The sequence below is a fragment of the Magallana gigas genome, chromosome 8 (assembly GCF_963853765.1).
Source record: "Magallana gigas chromosome 8, xbMagGiga1.1, whole genome shotgun sequence".
In the NCBI taxonomy this organism is placed as follows: domain Eukaryota; kingdom Metazoa; phylum Mollusca; class Bivalvia; order Ostreida; family Ostreidae; genus Magallana; species Magallana gigas.
This window is the reverse complement of record NC_088860.1, coordinates 4,604,851-4,619,569: the sequence shown is the minus strand read 5'-3', so window position 1 is coordinate 4,619,569 and position 14,719 is coordinate 4,604,851. Positions and strand designations below refer to the sequence as shown.

The window sequence follows — 14,719 nt, the reverse complement described above, 5'->3', positions numbered from 1 at the left end:
ACAGCTGGTACTTTTTCCATTAATTATCAAAAGTTAAAAATCCAAGTACCGGTAATATGCAAATTGATCCGTGCAATAGGGTGCCCTATATACAAGATAAAAAAAACATGGTTAAGTTCAGCAGCTGGTATTTTTTGCATCAATTATCAAAAATCTAAATAAAATTAATAGGAATATCTCTTAATATATATGTCCCATTAATCTTAATAATCAAAATAAAAAAAATTGTAGGAGGAGTTATCGGTACAACAGAGGTCCCCTTGTGAATTATCATGGAAAAACAAATGTCTAAGTTAACAGCTGCATTAATTATGAAATATTAAAATCCAAGTAACTTGCACGTCTTTGATATATGTACAATTATCTTGAAAACTGTAGGAGGAGTGATCCGTACAATAGGGGTACCCTTTTGGCAGCTGCCCAGCTGCTCGCCATTTTCAACATTTCAATAACTGTGTTTTGGGGTTCTTCCTTCAGAAAACTTGTTTAAAATACTGGACCCAGATTAAGAGCCTTACACTTTACAGTAACAACACACTTTTAGTAACATACAAGAAAACTTAATTTAAAAACTTAAAAGTAAAAAAAACTTAATGGTCAGGAGCACCCCCCCCCCCCCAAATATTCAACTCAAAATGTGGGACAGCCACTGCTAGGAATTAGTTGTATGAGGTTGTCACTGTTTGTGTCAATAAACAGAATCAAATTGAACACAGCGTTTTATTTCTTAAAAGTATTTAGCTGAAAATTATAATGATATTCTCCTATTGCTTCAGGTACACACACATCACAATCATGCATTTCATCCACAAATAAACAATTATACATATATACACACATATCTGTTACATTCAATACACTCTCGTTCCTCTGCTGCCTATCATATACATTGTACATGTATCAACACAACTAAACAAAGAGATAAGATTTTTCCATATTAATCAACCTCTTCTTAAATATTGAAACAATGCCTTATTTTCGCAAGCCAGAGCCACAGTTTCTCACATTTACAAAATCCTTTGAACTCTTTATATGTATGTATCTTATGATATATGTTTATATACAAGTTTCATAGTCAATGTTCGCTTTATTGCAAAACCTCTAAGGTTCTAGAACCTTTTTTATTCACATCTCCTGTCCATCAGTCTCTGAGAAGACACGTCACCCTCCCTGCAACTCCCACATCTCCTGCTGATTCACTCAGTAGTCCGCACTGCTGTGGGCCAGGTAGTCACGGCGACCGATGTTCTGCGCCTGTTTTGTCTGGATTGCCTCCAGTTTGGGACAGTCTGCGATACGATGTCCCAATCCTCCACAGTAGGAGCAGCCAACCTCGCCTGTAACAAACACATACCAAAACTAACCATCATTACAACCAACAAATCTAAAATTACAACACATGAGATCCTGCCTATTAAAAGGACATTTATTTGTAAGTTGCCATGATAACTTACCTCCAATATCCAGGTACTTCTCATTCTCGGACTGCATGTTGGCCAAAAATGGTGGAATCTTCTGCTTCGCTTCTCTCAGCAAATGTTTTAAATCCAGCAATATTGACTCCTCTGCCACAGAAAAAAGCATTGTTAGCAGAATGTATAGGTATAACACTGTAACAAGCTTTATCATATTAAATGTACATGTAATGTGACATACCGACTCCCTTGTTGATAAACGTTGTGGCTGTTCCACTATTTCCACAGCGACCAGTTCTACCAATTCTATGGACTGAAATGTGAGAAAATAGATCACTGACTTGTATATGTATACCAGCTGTAACAATTCAAATTCACATATAATGTTGTACCGCCAGAAGTACATAAAGATACAATTTCAACTAAACCCCAACTTATCTACATGTATACTGTCAGTGTATGCTATAGTGTAAATAGAGGTCTGGACTTATTCAGACTGGTAAGGATCATAATAAGTATATTTTGGTAAGATTTGCATTAATTTATTTCAGAATTTATTATTTGAACTGTTAAGCATTCTTTGTCAAGTCAATGTACCATAGTTCTCTATGTCCTCGGGCATGTCGTAATTGATGACATGCTGGATATCTGGGAAGTCGAGACCTTTAGACGCTACATCAGTAGCTACCAGGACATCCTTTTCACGATTCCTAAACTGGTTCACTGACCTGGTTCTGTCCTCTTGATCTGTGAACAAAAAGAAATCCATACAATTTCAGTCATATACACAACAGCCAATTTCCTTCCTGATATTTTCTGCTCTTAATATCTGGGTAGGTCAGATTTTACAAAATTAACTTACACTTTGATAATTATAATAAAATTGCAGATTGGAAAAAAATGATGTTCTGTTTTTTTGTTCTCATATCAACAGGACAAATCTAATATTCATTGATATAAATATTTATACTGAAGTTTATAAAAACAATTCGTATCTCTCTCTCTTTACCCCCCCCCCCCCCCCCATAAAGTTGTCTAGTTGTCTACTGAAAAAAAAATTACCAGATAGGAGAAATTTTGATGGGTTGGTTGAATACAACCATCAAAAGATTGTTTATTTTGACCTGAGTGAAATATTCTGCGTAATACCTTTTCCTCCATGTATGGCCACAGCCTCTACACCTTTCAACAACAGATACTCGTGTATAGCATCCACATCCTGTTTTTTCTCCGCAAAAATAAGTACCTGAAAGTGAGAACAGCATCCTGGTATATAAAAGGAAGTTCATTGAACTCGAGGGTCATAAACACTGTGCATGTATTAAGAGGCTAGATATAATTACATATCGATTCACAAGGAAGTACTTATTAAAACTTAAAACACATCAAAAACAGATCAATAATTCAAACTATGGTGACATACTAAATAGCTATAGAATATAGATTTTAAAAAGTAAACTATAGTTAGTTATGTTATATCATTTAATGAAAAAATTTAATTTATACCTTATGGTTAAATTGTCTACTGTTTAGACAATTTCTTCTCAAAAACAAAGATGTTCTAAAATTTAATGTAGCAATATAAACTAATCTGATTTTTTTTGACACACATTATATTGGGTGATTTAAATGTGAACTTAACAATCTTTATCCCAGATATCAACAAGACCATGGGTCCTTACAGGGGGCGGAGTCTTCTGAAGACACTCCAGAATGTAGACCATCTTTGCCTCCTGTTTGACGTACTCCACTTCCTGTACGATGTCTAAGCTGGCAGCTCCTGCCCGACCGACATTGATTGTCACTGGCTTGACTAGGGCACTGCGAGCAAAGTTCTGGATCTTCTTGGGCATGGTGGCTGAGAATAAAAGAGTTTGTCTTTGTCCCTGAATAAGAATCAGAAAAGTTTACACATAAAATGTACTACACGTAGAAACAACAGGACGTCCATGGGCCATAACACTCACCAAAGTAAAAGTTTTTATGGTAATTATTGTATCCAGACTAAATTTGAAAAAAATGTATAACTCTAACTTTGAAGTGGAGTGCAAAATTTGAAAAATAAGTAAATATATACTATATATGTGTACATCAGGATGCTTGAAAAATAATATCATAAAATCTTACATGAAGATCTATAAAAAAAGAAGTTCGTAAGATTTTTCCAAATTTATTCCTTCTTAAAACTTTTGACATCTCCTAAAACCCCACATTCTGATAGTCTGAACAACTTAAAATCTACACTATACATTAAAGATAATAATTTTTAATGTGTTGGTCCTTAAAAAATAACTTTATTCATCTTGTTAGCTAAAAGATATCAAACATTGGACAACCTTGAAATATGAGAAAATGGTCCTGATGTCTTCCTCAAAGCCCATATCAATCATCCTGTCAGCCTCGTCCATGGCTAAGTAGCGACAGATATCCAAGGTAAACATTTTCTTGTCCAGCATGTCCATTAGACGACCAGGTGTTGCCACCATTATGTGTACCCCTCTGTAGAAAAAAAGGTATAAAACAGTGATAGAGAACTTAGCAATTTCTGCTGAAGGTCTGGGTCAATCATTATTTATGAAGGATCATGATAAGCACACTTTTTAATGATTGGGTCGCAATGAGTGTTTATCTTCTCTGGACCAACATCAAAAATGTACCAAACTTTAATTTTAATAAACAGTCTGAGCATTTATTTTTAAGATGGAGAAATTTTTAGATTTAATTTTAATAAGAATGGAAAAATTGGTGAACAAAATTTTATTTGTACCTTAAATAAACTATTTACAGAAATTTAAACACTGATTTGGCAAACAATTTTTCTAATGTGGCAGAACAAATAGAAATAGTTCGTACTGTTTAATGGCCTCCATCTGGTCTTTGACGGACACGCCCCCGATACACAGGACATTCCTCAGTAAGGGGAAGCCGTCATCCGCCAGGCACTTACAGTAGTACTCTATGATATCATTGGTCTGTCTGGCCAGCTCACGCTGTAACAACAACAATCAATATACAGCTTACGCTGTAAAAACAACAATCAATATACAAGCTCACGCTGTAACAACAACAATCAATATACAGCTTACGCTGTAAAAACAACAATCAATATACAAGCTCATGCTGTAACAGCAACAATCTATACAGCTCATGCTGTAACAGCACGACTAATATACAGCTCCGGCTGTAACAGCACGACTAATATACACCTCACGCTGTAACAACAACAATCATTATACAGCTCTGACCTGTCTTTAGTAAACAACAAATACATGTAGGGAATTTGCTTCCAGTTAACTTTTCTTTAGTCAGATTCTTTCATTATTGTACATATAAGTCAAACAAACTGAGTTTAACCTTACATTAAATTTACACATAGAGCAAAGTCAGTTTTTTCTCAAGTCTTAAATTGTATGATCAACTTTAATATGAGATACATAGATGATGAATTTCTAGAATTTCTAGAGAATCAGACATGTTATCCCTGCTACTTCACTGTATGATTGTTCTACTGTATTGAGCAATAGGGATTCCCCCTATTCTTTATTTCTTTTTCAGAAGATGAAATTAAGGTTATGTTTAAATAGCATATAATATGAAACAGAATCTCACAAAGTAATATGACAGAGACTGCAATCATATAACATACCGAGGGACAGATGCACAGCCCATAGGGTCCTTCGTTTTTGACAAATGATAATTTTTTCTCCTGCTCCAAGGCAAACATGATGATTGGCAAAGTGAAGACCAGCGTTTTACCAGAACCAGTGAAAGCTATTCCAATCATGTCTCGGCCCTGTAGCCTACAATCAAAGATTGATAGTTCATGAAAATCAAGATCTCATCTTCACAAGGTTACTAACATTATGCACAATTCATATCTGTATCTTTTGATTAAAAACATAATTTTAGCTAACATGTACTGAACATAACGTAACATAGTCACACGAAACATATTGTTTGACAGCAACATGTAACAGTATTTCTTTCAATTTATGATTTCCAAAGATACACATAACTTACATAATATCAAAGAGGTGCACTACATACATGTAGTTCATTTTACGTAAAAGAGCTGTTCGATGCATTCATTTCTACCCATAAAACAAATACCTTGTTTGACTTTGTAACAACAGAAGTGTTACAAATACATGTAACTACAACATGAAAGAAGCGTATACAACCTCTCTGTACATAAACTCACACAGTGGGCAGCCCCTGTATCTGTATAGGGGTGGGGGTGACAATCCCCTTCTTCTTCAAACCCGAGAGGATGGCTTTGGGGAACTTCATCTCTTTGAAAGTTTTGATTGGTGGGGGTAGCTCCTCCCCCTCCACCAGGATGTGGCGCTTCTTCCTGACCTTCTCATGGTATGACTCGGACAGCTTCAGGATGCAGCGAGGAGGGCGCCATCTACACCATCACAAAAAGAGGTGAGTCAAAGAAGTAGAATGTAGCAGATAATGCTATAGAGTAATAGATGTTAAGGAACAAAACTTACCCTGTTTTAATTGGTTTATCATACTGAATGCCCTTGGCTAACTCAGCAACACCCATCAATGCTGAAAAAAAGAAAACAAGTGAGAATTTAAAGACAAATCAAATACCAAAAACAAAAAATTCAAATATTTCAAATATCTATAAATTAATACATAAGTCCAATGTACCTTTCTTTTCTGCAACACTCTCCAAAATTCTTTCCTCTTCTTTTAACATTTTTTCTCTGGCCGTCTCTTTTTTGGCTGTAAAAATAAATATACCATTTAAATATCATATTTTTTAATTTTGACTTAGAAAGAATGAGACTTCTATTGTTAAAATCAGATAAAAATGACCATGATTATCAGGTAGTCTAATAAAATCAAAAGCACACTAAATATTGATTTTCAAATGAAATTGAACAGTTTAATACATGTATAACCATTTTCATATCTTTTGAATTGGTGTTCCAATAGTAAATATTTTAATGTATAGATAGTAATCAATGTTTAACTTCCTGTGTCGATTTTTCTAAAATGTGATTTCTACAAATAGTTTGCATTGACAATTTTATAAGATACATGTACTAGATAGATGTGTTGTTCTTTAACCAGTCAATAAATACCTTCCGCCTTTTTCTTGAGTTCGCTGTGCTGATCCAGCAAGCTGACTTTTGATTGAATCCCTATATCTTGTTCCCCATCATTCATCTCTCCTTCCTCTTCCTGTTGGCCCTCTGACTCCTCATTTGTGCTGTCTCTTTGGCTCTCTTCTTTCAGTATTGCTACTCTGCCTAATCTTTTTTCTGCTTCAGTTATCTAAATGAATACAAATCAATTTTTTAATATCTATAATCCTTCAATTTAAAATTGTAAAAAAAAATAAAACCTATTTAAAAATCATCAGCATGCATAAAGACCCTCTATACTCTGTCCCAAGATAGCCTTGAATCACATTTTGATTAATTACTTGATATTTATAAATACCTCAGGGTTCAAACAATGTTCATTCAAAAGTATAAATAATTTCCAAGATTTCTCAGACTAAAACGACCCTGTTAGCTTACAAGGTTTCAATACAATGCTAAAAAATGTGATGTCTACAGGGATTTTGTATTGCAGCAAGCCCCGGATGATCACAGGTGCTTGAGGACAGGATTGACCCCCCCCCCCCCTTAACTCCCCCCCCATATATAGACCCCCGGGACTTTATTTTTCTTTTTTATCAAATTATCCTTTTATGACATATTTCTAATCTAATTTATTCATCAATTCCCCAAAATTACATAAAACAGACATTTTTTTTAAAAATCAGACCCTCTGTACATGTATATAATACAAGAAGGTTGCTAACTTTGTCCATCTAGTATCAACGGAAGTAAGGGTTTATCGCAAGAAAGATAACTCGTAACACTATTTTTAATTTTTTTATTTTCTCTTTTATGTCTTTCATTGTAATACACTCAGTATGAGTGCCTTCTTATAAATTGTACTTTTTTCGAGTTTGCCATGCAATTTTGTAAATCTCTCGGAGTTATCTTCCTTGCGATAAACCCTCACTTCCGTTGGTTCTAGATGGATCGGTTCAAAACTTGCAACTTGTCGGTGAAAATTGTCCTATTTACCTAATAAATGTATTTACACGGGCATGGCATGGAGATATTCAGTGAAGGGAATTATCGGGCTACGACATGAGGTCACTGTTTGTACTGGTAGATGTAGTTTGATAATATATTTCAACAAATATTCATCGGCAGTGCCTCTCGGCTGGCAGACGAAGTTAGCAACCTTCTTGTATTATATATGACGAGGGTCTGATTTTTAAAAATATTTGTTTTATGAAATATGTCATTAAAGGATAATTTAATAACAAAATAATAATAAAGTCACGGGGGTCTATAATCTTGGGGGGGGGGGGGGGGGGGGGGGGGTTGATCCTGTCCTCAAGCACCTGTGCGGATGAAAATGTTGAATTATTGCGCAAATTCTTCTGAGTGACTTTCGATTGGAGAAAAGATGTAAAAATTACCCATTACAAATTTCCATAAGAAATCGATTTTTGATCCTGTGAATTTTTCAGAGTAAATAAAAATTGATAATGTATGAATGAAAATATCTAGGAAATTTTCCCTTTCATCTATTTCAATTGTACTTCTTTCACAGGTATGTGTATTTTCATTAAAAATCGACCAAACATGCTGTATAAATATCTTGGGAGAGACTAGAGGCAGACTTTTTTTTTCTGGTAATCATCAGTAGGAATGTTTCGGTATGCTCAAAGTGATATGTTTTATAATGGTAGACATTTGTAAACGATTGTGGTCTAGTTAGGTCAAGATTAATAAATCAGCATGTTGCTTATGACAGCTAAATTAAAGACCTTTGATTTGCAATCTTTATGCTAAAACAAAACACACAAATAGTAAAAAGAAAACGCTAAAGCAAAGAAAAATACCTTTTCTTTTTTTCTTTGTTTAATGGGAATATAAGGGACATAATCATCCTCATCTGAAGAATCAGCCTTAGCTGCTTCTTGTTCCAAAATTCTCTAAAATATAGAAAACAGCACTCTTTTTAATAATCAGTACTGTTAAATATTCTGCTCACTCAAATTTCCTTACTAACTTGCTAACGCAGTTCCAACTGTCCTATAGAAAATTAACAGCACTGAGTATACAATTGAAATCATTGAGATGGGACAAAAGTTTCAATCATGTTACCTTTCTATAGGATGTCATTTTTGTAATTTATCACTAAATTGCCTTCGGATTAACTTTGCCATTTGACGATCGCCAATCGTCGAACGGTCGATTCAACGATTACTGAAAATAAAAATAAAAGCGTTTTTAAGACGAAGACATTGACGGATGAAACTAATTGACGAAGAGCCAAGTTAGCCAGCACCAACTCCGACGCACTAACACAATTTTACACAAAATTATCGTTTACTTTTCAAAAGTTTTTCGATCCTGATGTTAAACAATATTTATACATTTTTTAAATTCACTGCAGCATGGGAACGTGCGTCGTCGGAACTAGAATTTCATCCATTCAGTACAAATATCATATTATAGTCTGTCCCAAGTTATCATGGTTATTGCTTCCATCGCTTTTTGATGATTTTTAATAAAATTACACAAACCTGTGAAAGAAATACAGTTGAATTCGTTAAAAGGGAATATCCAAGATATCTTCATTGAACAATTATCCCTTTCCACTCAGAAAAATTCACAGGAACGAAAACAGATTCCTTACCAGCTGCTTACGGAGATTTATAATGGGGAATGTTTACATCTTTTCTCCATTCGGAATACACTCGGAATACATCGCGCAATTTTTTAACGTTATCATCCGGGCTTATTTATGGCTGTTGCAATGCAAAATCTCCGTAGACTTTCAATTTCGGGATGTGTATTGAAACCTGAAGCGGTAGAGGGGGCGTTTCAAAACAGATAATCTGGACATTTTTTATATTATACTCTGTCCCAAGATATTTTGGATTCACGTTTTGCTTAATTGTTTGATATTTATAAATACCTCAGGATTCAAACGATGTTCATTCAAAAGTATGAAAAATTTCCAAGATTTTTCAGTCAAAACGCCCCTGTTAGCTTATCAGGTTTCAATACAATGCTAAAAAATGTGATGTCTACGGAGATTTTGCATTGCAGCAAGCCCGGATGATAACGCTGAAATATTGCGCGATGTATTCCGAGTGTATTCCGAATGGAGAGAAGATGTAAACATTCCCCATTATAAATCTCCGTAAGGAATCTGTTTTCGTTCCTGTGAATTTTTCCGAGTGAAAGATGTCAATGTGTCAATGAAATTATCTTGGAAAATACCCCTTTCAACTATTTCAATTGCACTTCTTTCACAGGTAAGTGTATTTTTATTAAAAATCGTCCAAATGTGCAGCATAAATATCTTGGGACAGACTATAGTGGATGAACGTGGTTTGAGCACAAAGGTATATACTATTATTGAAATATCAAGCAAAAAGTGGTAGAAGCAAAAACTCGGGACAGAGTATAATATCAGCGAGCCGAGAATGCCGCATCCAGTTGGAGGCGGCGGATTTACAGTTTTTTCCTGGCAAAAGCGTTAAAAATCCATGAAAACGTCAGATATTTCTGAGTCCACAACTCTAGATGGAGCTGTCTGGAAGTCTCATGTTTAATTTAAAAAGCTTCATTCTGGTTCTTAATCCGAGACTCCTCTGAACGTCACCCCGCCTTAAATTTTTTGATGTTTTGGAATAATACGTTTTAGGTAGCAAGGGACAGTTTCGAATAAAGTACCCGGTCAATATTTTTGTAAAATTGAGAGTTGCTGTACTTGAAGGCTTATGAGTGTTACTAAAATTCATGAAATGATTTTTAATGATTATCATTAGTAAGAGGGATGTCTGTTGTTGAAAGTGATATGCAATATGTAGGCCCCTTATGTTAGGTACATAAGAATCAGAAGTAAAATGCGAAAGGTGCGGCTATGGCTGTTGTGCTGACTTTACACAGTGAAATTGCAAGTTACAGACGGGAGGTAAAATAACACGAAAAGTAGGTGGATGGGACATTGTAAACTATACACCGGTAAGTTTCTGACATGTGATAGTGCAACATGCACGCGGCACGGAAGGTCAACCCTCGGCCCTCTGCAGGGAATTAGCTGGGGGAGGTCTAAAAAGCTGAAAAATCATGAAAAATTAGCAAAATATGAAAGGGTCAAAATCTCATAAAAACCAGTATGTAGAGAATTTTACAGGTTTTGACTAATAATTTTCTTCAGAAATTGGTGATTAGCCTTATAAAGAGAGAGAGAGAGAGAGAGAGAGAGAGAGAGAGAGAGAGAGAGAGAGAGAGAGAGAGAGAGAGAGAGAGAGAGAGAGAGAGAGAATGAGAATTTTTAAGATTTCTATGTTTTGAAAAAAATATTACAAAATACATCGGTTTGCTTTCACCTAAACCGTTCTTTACTTTTGGGGATAATTGCATGATCAGTCTGTCAAAACGTATTATTTTTTTGGTACCTTGTTGTTATCTGAATTTTATATTTTTTCTTCCTGGTTCATAATTTTTTTTATTTGTTTATTTTTGCACTCTAATTACATACGTTGTACCCGTGCCCCTGTCCCTATTTGTACATATATAGGTGTGTATAATTTCCCATTTTCCAATTTAATGGTTTGAAAATATGCAATATCTGGGTGTATAGATTTTTTTCAACTGTTTATTTTTTCTAGTATTTGTTCTTTTTTATTTAATTCAAAATGACTTTTTTTATCTTCCCTACTTATATTTACTGAAATAGAGGATGTGACGTCATCTATGACCATTTCTGTCTTTGTTTACGTATCTCGACTCAATACGAAGGTATGGAAGCATGTAACAAATCTCTTGGGTCTCGCCAAAGCTTGTGCAGTACTCAGAACGTGTCTTCAAACCTCAAGACACCGTAAATTACGAGTTAAATGTCGACCATTTTTGGCATAGCGCCATGGGTAAAACATTAGAGAGCATTATGGGACGTAGACAAAAAATTTTGTTTGATGAATCTGTAGGTTTAGCTCGTTCTTTTTCCCACACTCGTTCTTAGAGCTCGCTTCGCTGCGCCGGCGAGCTGCGCTCGCTATAAATTCATAAAAATAAGGGGGGTGGGAACCAAATGTCGGAGGACTCTCGGCCGATTATCTAAAGTCTAGCTTCAGCTAGGACCCAAAAATTGTTAATTTGGTCAAAAGAAATAAATGCAGTTTTTATAATCGGTCTCTGATCTCTCTTCTTCTCTCTCTTTAACATGATATGAATAGAGTTTAAATAATCGGTCTCTCTCTTCTCTCTCTCATCTCTATCCATCCATCGCTCTCTCTCTCTCTCTCTTTTCCAGAAGCCTTCAATTTTTCAAAATCACTGATTTTTTTTAAAAGCAAACATTTGTCTTATATCTACATAGACAAATTGAACAATGATGAAAAGTGACGTTAACGATATTAACAGTGAAAATAAAGTTATAGATGCTACCCCCCCCCCCCTTTCAGCCCCATCCCTACGAATTAGGATTTTCACAATTTGAGAATCATGTTTTGTTGACTCGTCAAGATAATTCGGATAAGTCCCCCACTTTAAAAAACGATGCTATATTGTACGTGCTTATATTAAAATACCATTGTAATAAGTTATTTATCAACCATGGTAAAATTTCATACTAGTGATAGTATTAATGATAACTTTCGTGAAATAAAGTATATATATATATATTCTGTCTAGGGATGAATTAAATGATATAAGTATCCCTGCATTATTTGGCGCAAAACATGCCCACCCTGTCTAAAAACACTCGCATGCGCTTCCTAAAATAACAACCAATAAAATCAAATCAAACTCCTCATTCAACCAATGAGATTTCATCACCCCCCCCACCCCCCAAAAAAAAAACAACAACAAGGTGTCATCTTTATAGATTGAAGTTTAGTAATTTATAGGTATATGTATAGGTCATATACATTGTTTTTTAAGCATTGAATGCTTATTTTTAGTGCTCGGTATTCAATAAATCTGTCTGCACCACTTGGTGTGTTATAGAACCCGACATCCAAAAATATATAAGCATCCAATGCTAACTTTAAATTCATACTAATGCCAGTTTGTATGAAATATTAGTGCATCGTCGCTTAAAAGCCATTTCATATGCTCTTAGTCAAGGATATGAAACATACATGGAACAGCCATATTAACATGGTATTTAATTCGCTTCTGCGACTAAACGTATAGTGCCAGAGACTTTGTCGAAAACAACATAACAAAATGGTTATTTAAGTTTGAGTGGTTACTTTAATCTCACAATAATAAGTATACTCAAAACATGCGGTAACGTTTATATTTGTGCTCATGACGCATGGATTGGCTAAGTGTATTCATAGGATATTGAACGTCGCAGATTTCAAATGCAAACTACATGTACTTGGTGTAACTATAGTCTTCGAACCTAAGTTTAGCTCTCACATTTCAAATATATGTAAGAAAGCCTCTCAGCAGTTAAACATTCTTAATTAATTAAAAGGATAGAGGTACACCTGACCAGTTTAAGAAAACTTAGAATTTATCATACTTTTATAATGTCAAATTTCAACTAATGTCCATTAGTTTGGCATTTCTGTGGTGAGAGGGAAACGAGAAATATGCAAAAAAGAAATACAGGAAAGGGCATTGATATTTGTCTACGACGATTACGTTTATTCATATAGTTATCTTCTTCAAAAATCAAAACTACGGTGTCTTAAACTCCGGCGGATCAGAACAATTGCAATAGAGTGTTTTAAGAATTTAAATAAACAAGGCCCTTCTTACCTGCAGGATTTATCCAAATTAAAGAATTGCCATATTCTTTTAGATATACAAATACAAAAAAGCGACAAATAATTTCGTAGGGTTTTTCTGCTCGATCACGCTTGCAAATGAAACCAAATCTTAAGACCATTCGAGTAATCGGTTGTGACAAGGACGAGGCATTGATGAATGCTATTCATAACTGTTTCCAAGACGCTCAAAATTGCTATGTTCAAGTCACAAGAAAGACAACATAGAAAGGAAATTCAGAACTCATTTCAGAGCGAGATATATGGCAATTAACCATTTGCTATTGGGTATACATGGTAAAGATACAGGGTGTGTTCATGAAAAGGGGCTTCAGAAAACTGATGGGCCTAAAGGCATCATGTGATTACTTACAGCAATATAATTTTCATTCTTGGTTCCTTAAGTATGAAACTGAAGAGCAGAAATTACAAAATTGGCTCAGGTTAGTTCCCGTTATTTTACAAATCAAGTAGAAACTGCGAACAATAATGTAAAAGACTGGCTTGGCCGCTCAAATAAATTTCCAGTAGCTATCCGTCAAACAGAGGAATATGTTGCGGCACAGCAACAAGAGTTTAAAATTGCAATTTACGGAAATGGCCCGTACGAAAGAGTCATGCTCATTTGCGAAAAACTCGTCATATTTGGAATTCCCTTCACATTGTACGTCTGTTAATACCACAGAGAGTGGTATTGTTAATACCACAGAGAGTGGTATTCTTGAAAGTGTATTGCATCACAGACAGGGGGCGGAGGACAAATTGTCAGTTAGCGTTGTTGATATAGACTTCCCCTTTCTTCCAAAAGAGATGCTCAAAGAAATTTGAACAAAGGCCCAGAAACTGTTGGTATTGTCAAATTCAGTCGTGAAAGCCCCTGGGTTTGATGGCATTTTTGCTCAGCATTCCCCAAGTGACAATACAGACATGAACCCACCTTGTATGATAACTTTAAACTAGAGGTACTGTGAGCAAGCTCACAATTGATACCCCCCGCTAAGAAAAAATCATAACTCATGTATTTTTTCTATTATAGAAAATATTGGATGAATCAATTTCACCGTCCATTTTTTATAAATAACAACTGCTCTATTTTTTTGAAACTGTTAATGCTAATATGAGTACACAAACCAATTTCTATTCTTTAAATTCCATTTTAGTTCAAGTTATCTTTTAATGCACGAGGATATTTGCATCCTTATGTTAACAAACATGACTCGAATCAAACAAAATTCCAGATGTCAAGCAGCCATTAATATATAAACATTTTGAATTATTGGTATACTGAGTCCGATTTTTTAAACAATGACCTTGAACTTCCTCAATTGACCTTGGGTCAAGGTCATGACACACCCTCAGGTTATAAGCAATCTTGATGTGAATTAAGAACTTCCAAGGTTTCTCCATAAGAAAGATATGGACCGGACACGAATTTTGTACTTTTTCTGCCAGTGACCTTGCCCAAATGACCTTG

General features: G+C 35.0%; 1 protein-coding gene across 1 annotated transcript; it reads right to left on the bottom strand.

Moving 5' to 3' along the window:
- Nucleotides 1-706: 706 nt before the first annotated feature.
- Nucleotides 707-8,752, bottom strand: LOC105322780 (probable ATP-dependent RNA helicase DDX41). The gene is made up of 15 exons (XM_011421663.3): nucleotides 8,612-8,752; nucleotides 8,347-8,439; nucleotides 6,518-6,710; nucleotides 6,081-6,155; nucleotides 5,915-5,975; nucleotides 5,617-5,826; nucleotides 5,062-5,215; nucleotides 4,269-4,405; nucleotides 3,752-3,914; nucleotides 3,098-3,301; nucleotides 2,565-2,661; nucleotides 2,013-2,162; nucleotides 1,657-1,728; nucleotides 1,455-1,565; nucleotides 707-1,337 (listed from the first exon to the last, which is right to left on the bottom strand). Exons 1-15 carry the CDS (start codon nucleotides 8,627-8,629, stop codon nucleotides 1,201-1,203), a joined length of 1,875 nt encoding a protein of 624 aa, XP_011419965.3. The 5' UTR covers nucleotides 8,630-8,752; the 3' UTR covers nucleotides 707-1,200.
- Between the last annotated feature and the right edge of the window lie 5,967 nt (nucleotides 8,753-14,719).